The sequence below is a fragment of the Halichoeres trimaculatus genome, unplaced genomic scaffold (assembly GCF_033239565.1).
Source record: "Halichoeres trimaculatus isolate MK-OKI-2021-1 unplaced genomic scaffold, fHalTri1.1 fHalTri1_scaffold_21, whole genome shotgun sequence".
Taxonomy (NCBI): Eukaryota; Metazoa; Chordata; class Actinopteri; order Labriformes; family Labridae; genus Halichoeres; species Halichoeres trimaculatus.
This window is the reverse complement of record NW_027437199.1, coordinates 21,235,639-21,251,744: the sequence shown is the minus strand read 5'-3', so window position 1 is coordinate 21,251,744 and position 16,106 is coordinate 21,235,639. Positions and strand designations below refer to the sequence as shown.

At 41.3% G+C, this 16,106-nt stretch overlaps 1 protein-coding gene across 1 annotated transcript in view; it reads right to left on the bottom strand.

Moving 5' to 3' along the window:
* Positions 1 to 15,179, bottom strand: part of gpr37b (G protein-coupled receptor 37b) — a 35,977-nt gene extending 20,798 nt beyond the window's left edge. Inside the window, exon 1 of the mRNA XM_074698475.1 lies at positions 13,463 to 15,179. Within this exon, the coding sequence (XP_074554576.1) occupies positions 13,463 to 14,491 (1,029 nt within the window). The 5' untranslated portion in view covers positions 14,492 to 15,179. The remainder of the gene's footprint in view (positions 1 to 13,462) is intronic.
* Between the last annotated feature and the right edge of the window lie 927 nt (positions 15,180 to 16,106).

The following is a 16,106-nucleotide window of genomic DNA, read 5'->3' as shown; positions in this document are numbered from 1 at the left end:
GCTCCTTCATCCCTGTTGATGGTGTCCTTTCCCCGTTTTCTGATTTCTATTGATTCTTTAATCCATCTTTTGTATTTGTTGTTTTCTGACCCGATTATTGTAGATTTGTCCCAGTCCATTATGTGATTTTCCCGTTTGCAGTGGTCTGATATTGCCGATTTTAAGTTTTCTTTCTAAAGATGGATTAAAGAATCAATAGAGATCAGGAAACGTGGAAAGGACACCATCAACAAGGATGAAGGAGCCTTCCAGCTCTCGCACACCTGGGACACACTTCTCCAGAGGCCGTCAGGCAACGGGGGGCGTAGTTGGCGGGACAGACCACGTGATCAATCTGTCCCGCCAGCTACTACCAGAAACAGCTGACAAAAAGACACCACACAGCTGTCTGGATGACAGCTTCTGAAGAAGACGGCAGGTTGCACGTCGGACCATGTCAAGGTAAAAAATACCTTTTTTGTCTTTAAAAAGAACACTAGAAGAGTTAAGATTTGCTCAGAAGACAAGATGAATCTAAATCAGTAGGCTGTGTCTGGTCAAACTGGTATATAACTTCTTGGCATGAGTGAAGCTTAATAAGCGCAAGATGTTAGAGATTGGATAAGGATGATGGAAAAAAGTAGTGATGGTGCTAACTAGGGCTGGACAATTGTGGCAAAAATAATAATCACGATTATTTTGATAGATATTGAAATCATGATGAATAAACATGATTATTCATAATTTCAAATCTTGAGTATTTATTGAATTACAGCTTGAAAGAACAACCAAAAATTAATCAGTTTCTGGAATCCTGGGTTGATTACGGTATAGATGGGGCACGTGTCCTTTGCTAGCATAAATGTAACAGCCTCCGTTATCTCTTGATGTCTCTGGGAGCTGGTGGGATATGAAGTGGCACTGTAAAAGGTGTCCATAATGGAAGACTGTGTTGTGGTTATGGCGCTGGCTGAAGCTGACAAGCTAGCACTTTTTCTGCTCTTTTGGTCCTTTAAAACTTAGTCATAGACCACTGTGTGGCTGAACTGTAAGTGGTTAAAAAACAGGTCATGTTGCCTTAGGGAGCGCTAACTTTGTGTGCCACACTGGGCAAACCAATTTGACATCAAAAGACAAGTAGGCTTCAATATTTTTTTGCTCACTGAGCCATTTCTTATCTTTAAACTCAACCCTGAAACAAACTTACAGAGCCCCTAAAGGGACATGGGCAGAAAAAAAAAAAATTATATGTTCCTTGTGTGCATGGCTATTCTCGCCCCCAAAGCAATTCATAGTTGGATTTTAGAAATAGTGATAGAGTAACCACTCTGAATTTGTTTTTATTTGGTTTTCAAAAGTAGCATTTATAGTGAGCGCTCCCACACAGCACAGATGATCTTTGACATTCCTTTTATCACTTGCTTCTTCTTGTGTCCAATTCTGAGGCTGTAGAGATTTAAACAGAGCTGACTTCAACACTTTAATGTATTCATTCTCAAGCCAGCACACACTATGAGGATAGCATACTGTTGACAGCACAAATAATGTTCTTTCAATTTCCAGAAAGAGCAAAGCAGCTTCCCTCTGTTAGTGAGCTACGTATGTCGTTTTAGGATGCAACCTTTTTTTTTAAATTTAATGATCAAGCCAAAACATTATAATAATAAATAAATTTTATTTATAGAGCGCTTTTCAACAAAACTCAAAGTCGCTTTACATAAAAAGTTAAAAGTGCAGATAAAAGACAGGTGAACAACAGAAAACAGATAAAAACGGAAGGTTACAGTGCAAAGGTAAAAAGGTAAAAACATAGAGCGTTGAGGAGGGACTGTGGATTACTGGTTGAAAGCAGTGCGGAAGAGGTGTGTTTTTAAACTGGATTTGAAGATGGTGAGGTCAGTGGAGTTGCGGATGTTTTGAGGGAGTGAGTTCCAGAGAGAGGGGGCGGCAACTGAAAAGGCTCTGTCCCCCCAGGTTCGGTGCTTGGTCCTAGGGACGGTGAGGAGGTTAGAATCCGAGGAGCGGAGGGGACGGGAAGGGATGTAGGGGTGGAGCATGTTCGTGAGGTATGGGGGGGCCTGGTTATGGAGGGCTTTGTAGGTAAGCAGAAGGATTTTGAATGTGATGCGGAATGGGATGGGGAGCGAGTGCAGGTTGTGAAGGATGGGGGTGATGTGTTCACGGGAACGGGTGTGAGTGAGGAGGCGAGCGGCGGAGTTCTGGATGTACTGAAGTTTATTGAGGAGGGTGGATGGTGAGCCGTAGAGTATGCTATTGCAGTAGTCAATGCGTGAGGTGATGAAAGCGTGGATAAGGGTTTCGGCTGCAGGGAAGGAGAGAGAGGGGCGAAGGCGGGCAATATTTTTGAGGTGGTGGAAAGCTGTTTTTGTTACTGATTTTATGTGCTGGTTGAAATTGAGGGAACTGTCCAAGATGACTCCAAGGTTACGGCAGTAGGGTGCAGGTGAATTATAATCAATAGTCTTTTTTTTTTCACCACCCCTAATCATCATGTGACTCCAACAATTGTCATAAACTATACTAACAACCACTACAGACAACTAGAGACCCTAAAGTCAGGAACAAGGTCAAGGACTCTGGCAGCGAGACAACCTCAAAAATCATGATCTTTTCAGAGAACTGGACTTCAAGAAGTCCACTTACCTCTTTTGTGTCCATCTCAGGCTTATCCATTAGCTGTTTTGTCGCTAGATAAAGAAACCCATTTACTTTTCTTTTTTTTTTTTTTGCAGGAAGGGGTGTTTGACAATCATTCAAAGTATCATTTGCATGCACTAAATTGCATATTTGATGTTACCCTCTACTGTCTTTGGATGCTGAAACAGACATTGGTTTGTTTCTCAAATAGAATTTTATGGCTGAACCTAATCCAAAATTGAAGAGGAATTCGCTAAGAATGGACAGCAGCAAGTTAGAGCATCAAAAGTTGAGCATCATTCACCCCCTGCTATCCGCTCCATCTCAAGGTCAGATTCAGAAAGCAAATTGCTGGAATGACATTCAGGCACGAAAACCTTTCCACTCGGAGCATCCTGTTGTCGCTAAAGTCTCTCCATGCACATAATGAGCTGGTTGGAGTTAGTGGAGCTGATTCATGATGTGACACAAGTTTTAGTTGATAACAAACCGACTTACTGACTTCCTGGAGTGAGCTAGCCCGATCAGTGTGTCCAAATGTCAAAGCAGTATTAACAGGCTTTGTGCACAGATCCAATAATTGTGCATCATTATGAGGTGTAATTGATGTTTTGATCACTGAAAAGTTTGTGGGGTAGTTACTACCAGCTCTGAGCAGATGGTAAATATCTCACTCTTACTGCATGAGGCTGTTAGAGCCAGTGTTGGTAATTGAGGTGTTAATTGCAATGAGGCTAATTTGACATGAAAAGAGCCTGTTCTACTCCAGATTAATGCATAATGGCTCATTTAAATACATATACAAACAACACTGACATGCAGAGAGCTGTTTGCTTTGCAGCAATCTGTGGAGAATTAAAGCCTTTGCACACACTCTGTGATTGTGTTTTTCACTCTTTAACAGGTTTTGCTGCGCAATCATCTAATGAATCAAGCCCCAAGTATTATACAAATGTAACAAATTATCAATCAAAGTTCCACATCAAAAAGTTATAAAAAATACAGAATGGTTCCAAACAAATGTCATACTGAAAGTCGGCACAGGTTTTGCTTATTTATGGTTTGACTGCTTTGTTTTTAATTTATTAATAGCTTTGTAACACTTTTTCTAGAGTGCCACTCTTTAATGCATGAGGCCACTCTGATGGAAGCCATATTGATTAGTTGATAAATGGACAATATTTATGTAAAGCTTCCTTCAGCCTTCTGATTAGTCTAGTTTAGTTTTTATCTGATTCATTTTTTGGTAAAGCTGTTGACCCTGTATCTAATAAAACATGATCAGGAATCAGGGCCAATCACATGGTTACGGCCTTAATTAGAATCTGATATATATCTATATCTTTCTATATCTGTATCTATCTATATCTTTCTATAATACGTCCAAACAAATGTGAAAAACAACAGCTTAGTATTTACTACCTTTATGTGGTGGTACAGAGTCAGACCGTCTCAACTCCACACAATAATCGCAGGACATGACATCACTTTGCTGCAGCGACATTATTAATTAGAGCAGAACATGGGAGGAGCTTAAAGCTGAGAGTGAGATGTATCAGAGCAGTTCTCTTTCTTTCTTTCTTTCTTTCTTTCTTTCTTTCTTTCTTTCTTTCTTTCTTTCTTTCTCTCTCTCTTGTCAATGCTGTGATTGGAATAAGCAAAAATGAATTACATTGGAGTGTGAGCTCACTTTATCCCCAGTGTCCTGGTTGGTGTACCCAAGTCTGAAAAGTCTGGACTTGCCTGTATGTTGTTGCACTTAGCTTAGATATGTTACTCTGTAGCATCGCCATTGTATTCTTTTATGATTTTTGGAGTGCCAATTCAATTTAAATTGCAATTCTTTGATAATTACAATTTCTATGATTTTTAGTTTGCTTTTTTTTACACCAGACGTGAAATAGTTAAATGATAATGATAATGTCTACAGACCATATCAGGAGCCACATTGTCCCATAAAACGCACATCACGTGAGTCAGAGAGAATCATTTCACCCTCTACTGAAGACCAGTGGTAACTTTTTTCCAATCCAGTTTAGAAACAAAGACTAAAATGACAAATTTGATTTGTGAAAAAAAAAAAAAATATATATATATTTTTTCACAAAGAATCACGATTTTAATATTGTCGAACAAAAAAAAAATCACAATATATCTTTTTTTGATTTTTCTCCCAGCCCTATAGCTCTGCTTATCATTGCATTGACTAATGCCAAACGGAGGGTTCAGCTCATGGAATAGAGAGAGTTACAGTGACAGATAGGACTCAACTTTCCCCCATGTAAAAATCAAACACCTTCTCCAGCATTTATGGCCATATTTATTGCACGTCAGTTGTCTTTATGCCTCACACATGACTCCTGTCACCCCCCAAAATGCTGGGAAAGACTAAACCAATCTCTTTACTAAAGAAATTAAAAAACAAAAAACAAAAAACAATAGTAACATAGATTGACCTGGATAAGTAACTTAAGTCCAATAACTGGTTTGGAAACAGTAACGCTTTAGATTACTCGTTAATGAAAAAAGTGGTTTGGAAGAAAAGAGGGTTTAGAGTCTTGCTCATGACTTCATAATTTGGACTGTGTGACCTTGGATCAAACTCCAACCAATACTCCACCACTGAGCTGGTACTTGAGAAGATACGAACAAATTCATACAGTGAGAGATGTAAACTTTTGTCCATTAAACATATTAAAATCTGTGACAAGGAAAGCATCAAAGTGACCCTGGCTCTCCTTGTCCTTGTGAAATGGCCACATGCTCCCAGACATTACTCAACCATGAAGAGAAACCAAATTTGTGAGAGTTAGACGACTGAATGTGAACGTGTCAAACTGATGTATGTCCTGCCATTACCACCACTTTCAGCACAATACATGGGTCTACCTCTGGTTCTGTGTGGCTCCTTGCAGCCCCCCCCTTCCCTCCTTTTTTACCAATCCATCACTTTCTTACTTTTCCTCAGCCTATTTCCTGCTCTGCTTCATAATCTGTTCCCCTCGCTCTCTGCATGCTGAAGCCTCGACACCACAGAAAATTCAGCCTCTGGTGTCTGAGTACAGCACAGGAGGAACCTCAGAGACTGAAGGATGCTTCACAGAGCTGATTGTAACGTTACATACAGAGAAACTACAAGAGAACTGAAGCTGCAGAACTTTCAATGCATCTTTCAGGAATTTCTTACCCATTGAAATGCAACTTTACGCAGACGATACAATCATTTATCCATAAGCAGGGATGCATGCTAGTTTAACTTCATTTCCTCTTAAGAAAACTCACTGTGCACATTCTCTCTTTACGACACATGCCTCAGTCACTGTTACAGGCCTGTTCATGAAAACGCCAATACACCACAAGGGAAAAAGGGCAGCCCTTTGACAGGCTGCAAGATTTATGTCCCATGATGGAGACAGCAGTATTTAGCAGTAAATCAGGGTTTAGAAAGGAGGATTAAACAAAGCCTGTTCAGTCTACTAATGGGAGTAGTCATTATGCTGTTGCACATGTGTAGAAATCAATAATAGCATGTATGATATAAATATCAGGGATGTATGTACAGTAAGAAACATAAGAAGACCCCCTTTTTCCAAGACATGTTTCTGGAAAAAAAGACCATTTGATGACAAAATCTTGCTTTGTCATGAAAAATAATTTACTTAAAAACTCTAATAAAAAATGATTAAAAAAACAAGGCAGGCTGTTATTTGTGACAGCATGATAAAATCAGGTAGACTGTTGTTTATAACAGTACAATAGTGCAGTATCTAGTGTATCCAAAGTGTTTATCCTACTATCATGGAGGTCAAGTTAATTTTATTTTCTATACAGCACTAGATCACAGCTGAAAGTTTCCTGTCTTACAGACCAGGTCTAGACCTTGTTCTTTTGTTTATCAAACTAAATAGTCTTATGTTAATGATCTTCTGTCTCTGCACGGTCACGTGTTTACAGTTCTCCTCTGCTTTCTGTGTCACGTACAGAGTTCTGATGCACAGACACAGAAACGCAAGTGGGTTACAGACTGTATATTGCGTGCGGGCCTAGGGGCAATGCCAGGTTTAGAAAAACGAAGCCTATGCAGAAATGCTGAAAGTTGCTGTTCATATTTACAGCCTGGTCCAAAAAACAGCCTGGGTCTGAAACACTGATTTTGCTATTGCTACACACTGTAGAGTGACTGAATTATTTTTCAACTTGGGGGTTTAAAGTTATTAGGATCATTTGATTGTCCAATCAGAGACACAGCTCAGCTCACGTGACTGACGAGCGCCCTGTAGCTGTTTGAAAACTAACAGACAACATCATAGCCAATTTGGCTGTGTCCTCGAATTGGCTTCATTTCACGGTATCAGGAACAAACGAGTGAGGTCACAGAGACTTTGGCTGTCTACCAAACAGCCTACTACACTAGCAGTGCCTACTGTCATGGCTGGATTTTAGCATGTAGTAGGTAGTATACAAAAACTTGCAAAATCTGCTGTATACTAAAAATCCCTGGATATCCTATTGATCCAGGAAAATTTCTCAGTATGCAACAAACCAGTCTACTTGGCATACCATTTCCCACAATGCACAGCGCTAGCGCTGTTTGTCAATGCAGGTGGAAGGTTTAGGTGAATTACTACCATCTACTGGAATGAGTTGGCATTACAACTACAACACAACAGCAACAGTAAATCTTGTCACTTCCAGTCATAAAAGAGGTGTCTACTTCTACAAATTCATTCGCCCATATAAATCACTAATTTACTTTTTAAACCATATGTGGATTATATAGAAGTGTTTTTTTTTTTTTACATCAGCTGTAAAAAATAAAAAGCCCTTTTTAGATTTGTTTTCAGTAAATGATATAACTCTTGTTGTAAGATTAGAAATTAAGTATGATGATTCTGTGTGATATGAAAATAACTGAAAGGCGGTACATTTATAATAAGGGAAATAGGAACAAAAAAAAAAAAACATCATCTGTAGCTTCGCTTCTGAAACTGAAAACCAGAGCTGTTAACTACAAAACAGACTCAAAAGAACAGTCGTACTACATACTACAAGCAAAAGCAGTAGGTAGTATGTACTGCCTACTACATACTACATTCACATGTAGTATGTAGTCGGCGGTTTGGAAAATTACCACAGTCCATGTTTTAAACAGTGTATGGTGCAAGCACACAGAGATGAGCACCCTCTGTATAGCAAATTCAAAGTCAGGAAAAATAATGTCACAACCACCAGAGAGAGAAGGTGGTGCAGCTGTTCAAAGCCTAGTCCCCAAAAATAAAACCACCCCAATATTCAAAGGGGATTTCTCATAAGAAAAACATTGTCTTATATTCAGAACATAACGGTAAATAAATAGCTGTTGAGTCAGACTTAAATTTTGCAGTATCACATTTCTAATACAATGAAGATCAATTTGAATGGATAGGCAAAATCTAATGCACTGGGTTTTTTTTTTTTTCCAAAAGATGGGGGTAACTATCAAGTGCTGTGAAATTCAGAAATGTGAGAAATTGCAGAGAATAAGCATGGTGGAAAAATCTAAACAGTTTATCTGTTTTGTTACCCCTAAATGTAAGTTATTGGACAGGTATGAAGTTATGCTGCAGACTGGGGTAAAGAAAAAGTTCATTGCCTTTGCAGAGCTAACCAAGTGTGCATGTTATGTTAATGTCAGCAGCAAAATACAAGGTAAGATCGCAACACTTTAGTTTTTGTTGCTCTGCAAACTCAATCACCCAGGCAATTCAACTGATGGTTGAGTATCGGTGGTAGGAACCAATAAAAAATGATTTTTTGTAAAGTAGCGTTTACTTTTTCAGATTTAATCTGCATATCCAGAAGCTTATGATCCACATTCTTTGACTGAAGGTGCTGCTGCTAAAGCATGGTGGGTCTGTGCAAGGTTTTCACTCAGAAACACAAGAAACATCAAGTCATTTACAGGCTTTGCTTTTCTCGTGTAAGGGAGTAATTCTGAAATTACCCCAGGTCCTTTTGTAATCCCATGCGAATAGGGCTTATTTAGGAGTATAGAATCACCAGACAACTGGTTTAACCTATTCATGACAAAAACAAAAAAACGAACGAAAAAAAATACCATGAAAGACCATGATAGTCACAATCTTAAAAAATCCAGTTTTACCTTCAGCTCACACGGGGGAATGCTCTGTGTTATCTCTACTTCACCTTCAAACACAAATAGATGCCAGGGACCATTGAATGGTATTTAAAGCTTGTTGCCTCAGTGATCCAAAAACATCTCTTCATTCAGAGACAAAAACTTTCTCAAATTGCTGTCACAGCAGCATGACTCTGAATAAACCTTGACAAATGACTCACATCCCCCTCTGGCTCATAAAACGCTAGCTGCACTTGTTGTTTTTACGTTAGCCTACTTTCAAGCCTATTCCTAACCAGCTAGCAGGTGCAGAAAACCCAATTATTGTGCATTAGTTTTGCAGGATTCTGATGCTGTGTGCATCTCTTCCTGCAGTGAAACAGGAGCATATCTGACACTCTGGCTGGAACCCACATCTTCACTTTGTGCAGTATCTCTACAGTTTTCCTGCCTTGTTTCCTCACATCGCACACCTAAAATTGCTTTCTCTTTGGGGTCTGAGGAATTTGACGCTCTACTAAACACTAAATACAACAAGGTTTACTGAAGGCAGTGCCACGGGAGGATCTGATATATTATCTCTAACACTTTCTGATTATGCATGCACACTTGAAGTCTGCTTGTGTGTGTGCACTGATGTGGTGGTGTGTGAGAGTGTTGCGTGCCGTTCAGATGTGTGTGACCGAGCTTGTGTTTCTTTATTCCAGGCCAAATGTTCACATCCCCTGTGACCGAATTTGGGTTAAGTGAAGAATGAAGTCACTCCATAGGGTAAGTGTGTGTGTTTGTGTGTGTGTGTGTCTCCCTGAATGTTCCACGGGGATGGAGTAAGCCCCCGGCTGCATGCACTCACACACAAATTGAACCTCCTGTACACACACACACACACGCACACACACCCCAGCACTCTTTTTCTGATTGATACTCTCCACAAAATGTATATCGTCATATATTTCCACCGATTGCTCCCCGAGTTATTTAATAACAGTCTGGTTCTTGTGAGGCTCATATGCAACGACACAGAGAGGGTTCTGCTTCCTGACATTAATCAAACACATGCACTCACAAGGTGTTTGCAGATGAAATGAGATACTGTACATGCATGACACTATTCAGTCCCTGCTAATAACTTGCTGTGGATAAATGTATGCATGTAACTTGCTGTTGCTAGGCGCCGCCCAAGTGGCTGCCTGTTGCAGCAGCTCTGTCTTTGTTGTATTTGGAGCCTGTTGTTACTTTGTACGTCTCATTCATTGACACCAAACTATTTTTGTTTTTACTTTGTTGGCTCCTGTGTGTTGCAGAGATCCTACATGTAACCACAGTTGCATTGTTTACACATGAGATTTCACCTGTTAGCAGCCCGTAGCAATGCTAACCGGTGCTGGGGCTGGTGTCCACTGCAAGCTAAGGAGAAGGAGGCGAAAGCAACATGCTAAAAAGAGACAACATCAACCTCTCCTTCCATCCATCATTATGGGGAATGTAGGTTCTATCTCCAGTAAGATGAACAAGCTAGCCATGCTAACTCAGCACTAGAGGGAATACCAGATGGCAGCGTAGCATAATGCTATTCACAGTCCTGGCTAATGGAACAGAATGTTGACGGAAATAAATTTTAATGTTTACTGATAAGACATCTACTTTAAACTCTTTGCACTTTTGGACCATCTATGGACCATGAGGAATGTGAGTGCGTCAGGGTGCTGCGTGCACAATAACATTTTTATGATATTCTAGTTTTTGATCTTACATTAGTTTACTTTCATTGTCAGAGACATGCATTACACATGGAGTCAGCGCACCAGCAAGTTTGTAACGCTTGTACACACACCAGCACACATTTAGCTATTTCAATAGCAAATCGTAGCCTTTTGTGCTTACATAATTGCACTTTCTCAAATTGCGATTGCAATTTGGTTAATGGTGGAGTACGACACACAACAGTGTGTGTTTCCCAGGTGGACAAACTGAAACTGATCATGCTACACTGATGTATCAGCTTTTGGGAGGAAACTGTGCTGATTGACAGCAAACATGAGTAACTGGATGATATGATCGGTGAAAATTCTGATCACTAAGCAATAAAAAATGCCCAGATCTGGTACTTAGACTAGATTAGAACTTGTCTAAGAAAAGAATTACGATTTTAAATTTGTGATCTACTTTATGCAGATTAATCAGTGCAAGCATTCAGTAACCAAGACACTGCACAGATGAATGTCAACCTCATTCAAAAACTCTTCAAAAATTTTCTCTGCAGGGTGCAACAGCAATCATTAAGTTAAATTTAATACCTTTCAATACTTCTTTTATTACTAACAGTGTTTTTTAAAAACTTCACAACACTGAGTTGCGAGTGTTAATTGGCAAACTTTCAATTATTTATACAGATTTTGACATATAACACTATAAACAACAAAATAGATTTAGAGACTCGCTGATGTTGCTGATATAATTTCACAAACAGGCATCCACTACCTAACCTGGTGACTGCTATTTTTTGATTTGATGACCTTGCCTGAGCCAGTCCTTAAATGCTGGGTCCTCCACAGCAATGGGTGCACCTAGCTGTCAGAAAACTTGCATTTCCCATTACAATGATGATCATTGTCTGTACGTTAAAGATATGCCAGCCAGTTAGCCACCCAGACGAGCACAAATCGTGTTTGAGATGACGAACAATCACTAAATATGACGTCATCAAACACAGCCAACAACAATTTGACTTCAGGATTAAAAAGAGGACTTTTAAATTTTGTGCCAAGATACGCTCAAGCCCACATTTAAACAAACTTACGCAAACATTGGCAGATAGAATCTCAAGAACAAGACACTTCATAGTCTGGAAAAACAAAACATAGCCATGAGGACACCTTGCACTAACTGGATGCTGAAAAAGTCCCTCTGTGTGAGGAAACTGTCACACCAAAGTTAACCGGAGCTAACAACACACCTTTTACCTGCTGGTGACATCACTGAGAGATGTCACAGTCTGTCTGGAGTCTCTGAGGGGCGGAGCCTGTCTGGCTGTAAGAGCTAAACAATCTCCTGTAATCTAGTCTCTTCTGGCTTTGGTTACGTCTTCTGTCCTCTTTCACTGCAGCACACAGAAAATCTCTCACTTACTCGTGCACCGGAGGCACAATCCACAGCGCCACGGCTTCCCTCAGACATCCATTTAAGATGCATTTGGGTTAAGATAAACCTTTCAAATCTGCCTTTGTGTCCTGCCTTGTGCCAGGTTGGGACAATGGAGCCATTGAAAACAAGCTTAGGACTCTTTTCAAGCAAAGCACCTTGTGGGTGAATGTGACACAAAGGATAGCACGGTGCAAATACTCGTCCGGCATACATCCAGTCTGGAAACACAAAACAAGGTCAAAGATGGAGACAAGGAGTGTGTGTAAATGTCAGAATAGAGAGGAGACAGTGATATTAACTTACAGACTAGAGTGTGTTCATGTGTGTGTGTGTGTGTGTGTGTGTGTGTGTGTGTGTGTGCCTGAGGGCTAGGTGAGGCTCTCTTCTCTAGCAGGTGTATTAGTGACAAACAAAGCCCTCTTGTTGCCAGCTGAAGTGACATCCTATAGCTTGTTTACTTTCTAGCCAGCCTGAGCTGTGAAAGTGAGCATTTTGAGGTCTGTCCGCTCCTAAAAACCTGTGTGTGTGACAGCTTATTCCATGTCTGTCATCACTACAGCGGTGTGCTGATGTTTAGACAGGCTGCTGATATGTAAATGACTCCAGTTGAGCACAGTTTAGCATCTGTCAGAGGGAGACACCGCCTGCAGGCACTGCTTCAAACTTCCACCACAAAGACATAAAACCATCTCTGACAAACCGGGGACGGAGCCAGGATTTCAATTTTGGGTGGGCCTAAATGACAAAAGTTAGTAAATAACTTCTACTATATAGATATAGATATATCATTGTTACTTTGCATGTTTTACAGCAGATTTGGTTGCTTTATGTTCCTTAAATATTTGATAACATTTAAGTGCCTCAGACAGAGAAGGCTGCACATGATATTAGCGCTCTAACGCACCAATGGGCTGCGCCAGCTCAACTTTCCATGTATTAAGGGCTGTAAATAGGGCAGTAAATAAGGGACAAAAAACTAGTTTTTTCCCAAAATCATTCTGTAATCCTACTAGTATTACATATAGCTGAATGAGTCATAACTTATTACCTACAGACTATAGATTGCCAAACTTGGCTTGTTTGTTTAAAGACAGGGCATCTAACGATAACAAACCTGAGCATAAAGTTAAAAATATATATATATATATATTTATAACCATCTTAGAAAATAAATAAATAAATAAATAAATAAATGATAATGATCCTCATCATCACAATAATAATAATAATAATAATAATAATAATAATAATAATAATAATAATAATAATAATACTCTATAAACCCGATCTTACGAAAAAAAAAAAAAAATCCTCTTTCAAACCAATCTTTAAAAAATAATAACATTAATACTAATCATAATAATAATAATCATAATAATAGTAATAGTAATAACCCTCTTTAAAACCAATCCAAATGGAAGGGAAAAAAGGAAAACAATATCCCAAAAAAAATCTTTTGAGGTGGGCCTGCCAGATAGTGGGCGGGCCTGGGATCCTTGGGCCCACCCATGACTCCGCCCCTGTGACACACTTGAGGTGAACTGAGAATTGATCAAACTTTACCTCCACATATGGCACAACTTTGCAGGTGAACTCCCCCAGGAGCCAGGACTTGGTCAGCTCATGAAACACCACCATGGGCAGGCAGAAGAGGATGAGCACAAAATCCCACACAGCCAGATTAGCCAGCAGCGAGTTGGAGATGCTCTTCATGTAGTAGTTTTGACACACGATGCACAGGATGGCGATGTTCCCCGCTATCCCAACCAAAAAGATCACCCCTGAGACGCACGTGATGGCGTACGCGCCGTAAGTCTCGCTCGTCACAGGGTAGAAGGGGTTCTTGATCTCATCCCCAAAGTCTTGGGAGTTAGGAGGGGTGATCGGCGTGGCGTCCCAGGGGTTCTCCTCCCTGAACGTGAAGAACTCGGGCCTCCTGGTGAAGAGGTCAAAGGGCAGGTCGGTGGAAGTGAGGGCCACGGGTTTGGGGATGGGTTCCCAAGGCGACGCGTGAGGCTGAGCCAAAGCCGCCGCGCTTTTATTCTGGCGGTTTCTCCCCCACCTCCTCCAGGCTTTCTTCTGCTCATCTTTTGTGCCTCTCTTGTGCCGGTCGCCCTCCTCGGATCCCCCTCCTTCGTCGACCCTTCCCATTGAAGGGGGCTTAACCGCATTGTAGTGTCCACCTGCTGGCGTCCCCGTGCCATTCAACTTTATCCTCCTATTATGGTGGCGCGTCGGGCCCCAATGCGAGCCCGCGCTGGGATCCTCCACGGGAGTTATAGTCCTGCTAAAGTCGCGTTTGTTGTGTCCAATCCGCCACGTTTCTTCTGCCATCACCCTCTTCCAGGGGTGAGAGGAGTTAAGAGTCTCCCGGATAATCGCGCCCTCCGCCGTGGACGCACCTGTGGCGTAGCCCGGCAAAAACGCACGGTCCCGGGCTTTAATCTGATGATTCTCCCGGAGTGACCCATGCAAACTCCTGGAAGAGTGTGTGCTGCTGTTGCTCCGTGCGTCCCCATCATGTACCAGTGATAATATTACACATGCACAGACTAACAGCACAAGTAACGTCCTCCGCTGCAGAATCTGCATGATCCAGTAATTATTTAGCGCAGTTATAAATCCTCACAAGTGCATCCTCACCGCTCAGTCAACACCCATGTTGGTGGCAGCAAAGAGGGGGGCTCACTCTTGGAAGAAAACAGCTGCATTCATGGTTTGAGCTCGGCAAACTTGTATCCAAATGTCACGCTGTGCACTTCTGCAGCACTCGCAAAAAAACGCCCCCTCCTCCAAGAGTCACTCTCGCTTCTAAAGTCCTGACATCACCGAGCAGGACAGCGAGCCCATGCAGAAAAAAGCAGAGGGAGAGGGAGATGCTGCATGTTCGGAAACAGATACTCACTGCACCCAGCTCCTTGTGTCCCGATAAAGCACGATTCTCCCTGCGTTAGTTTGGAGGGTTGGGTCGCAGCAGCAGCAGCAGCGTCAATGCGGTGCAGGCAGGGTGAAGCCCACTATGTTGTGTTGCACGAGAGAGTAGAGAGGGAGAAGGAGGGAGGAAAGAGAGGAGGGGTGGAGATGGGTCTGTTTCATGTCCCTTCCTCCCTCCGCGTCCAGCGTCTTCCACCTCCTTCTTTCTGAAGACCGTGCGCTGGAAGAAAATGGTGCTCCCCTGGCGGCTAACCCCGATCTGTCACTCCTCATCCATCACGGAGCATCTAGAAGCCCCCCGGAGCAGACTATACGGCTACAGTCTCTCCCCCCTCCAGGCAGACACGCCAGCCACGCCCGACAGACGTGCTAATAAATATATAACTCAGCTTTGAGTTTTTTACGCACAGGCGGCGCTGTGATATCGACGGACTTAGACAAAACTGTGTCATTTCATCATCTTCATCTAAATCTCTAAGATACACATCTGACAGGGGGAGAGATGGATTTATTCTCTGCTTTGACAGGTGTGCTGAAAAACTACGCTGCATAAATTGTTCGGATTAAGCCCCGGGACAGTTTGAATTTGTGTTCAGACCAGATGCAGACGATTTTCCAAGTCTGATGAGCAACTCACCAAGCAGAAATCATTCTTTTTGTCCAGTTCTGACTCATTTACCTTAAACCTGTATTCTGCTCAGTTTGCAGGGCATCACCTTGTCTGAGTGATCATCTGATTTATCCATCAGGAAAATGTAAATGTTCAAGCGCAAAAACTGCATCACATCTCAATGAAGTTTACTGTCTGTACGTCTTCAACTGTTTCAGAGGCTCAGATAATAACAACTTGTAGAATAGCTGCCAACTTTCCTCAGATGAGGATTGAGGCTGTTCATTTGAGCTTTTTGTGAAGTGTTTCTGCCTCCACAGATAGGACAGCCAAAAAAAGAGGAAATGTGAGGAGCAGAGAGCATGGAAAGAAATGTAGCTTAGTGTCACCACAATGGGGACCACAGCCAGAGCAACTCCTGTAAGATCTTTAAGTTATAACAGAACAAATCATTTAAACCACCTGAAAATTAATCACCCTTGTGGAGAAAAAAAAACAAAAACAAAATCTGGAAGTTGGAGCTGGCATCAGAACAAGTAAACAGCTGGAGAGGCTGTGTTAAAAGACAACACTAATAATAATAAATCTCCTAATTTACATCTCATGATGGAAAACACCAAAATTCTAAAAGTTTATGAAATATTTACAAAATTACTGGAAAGG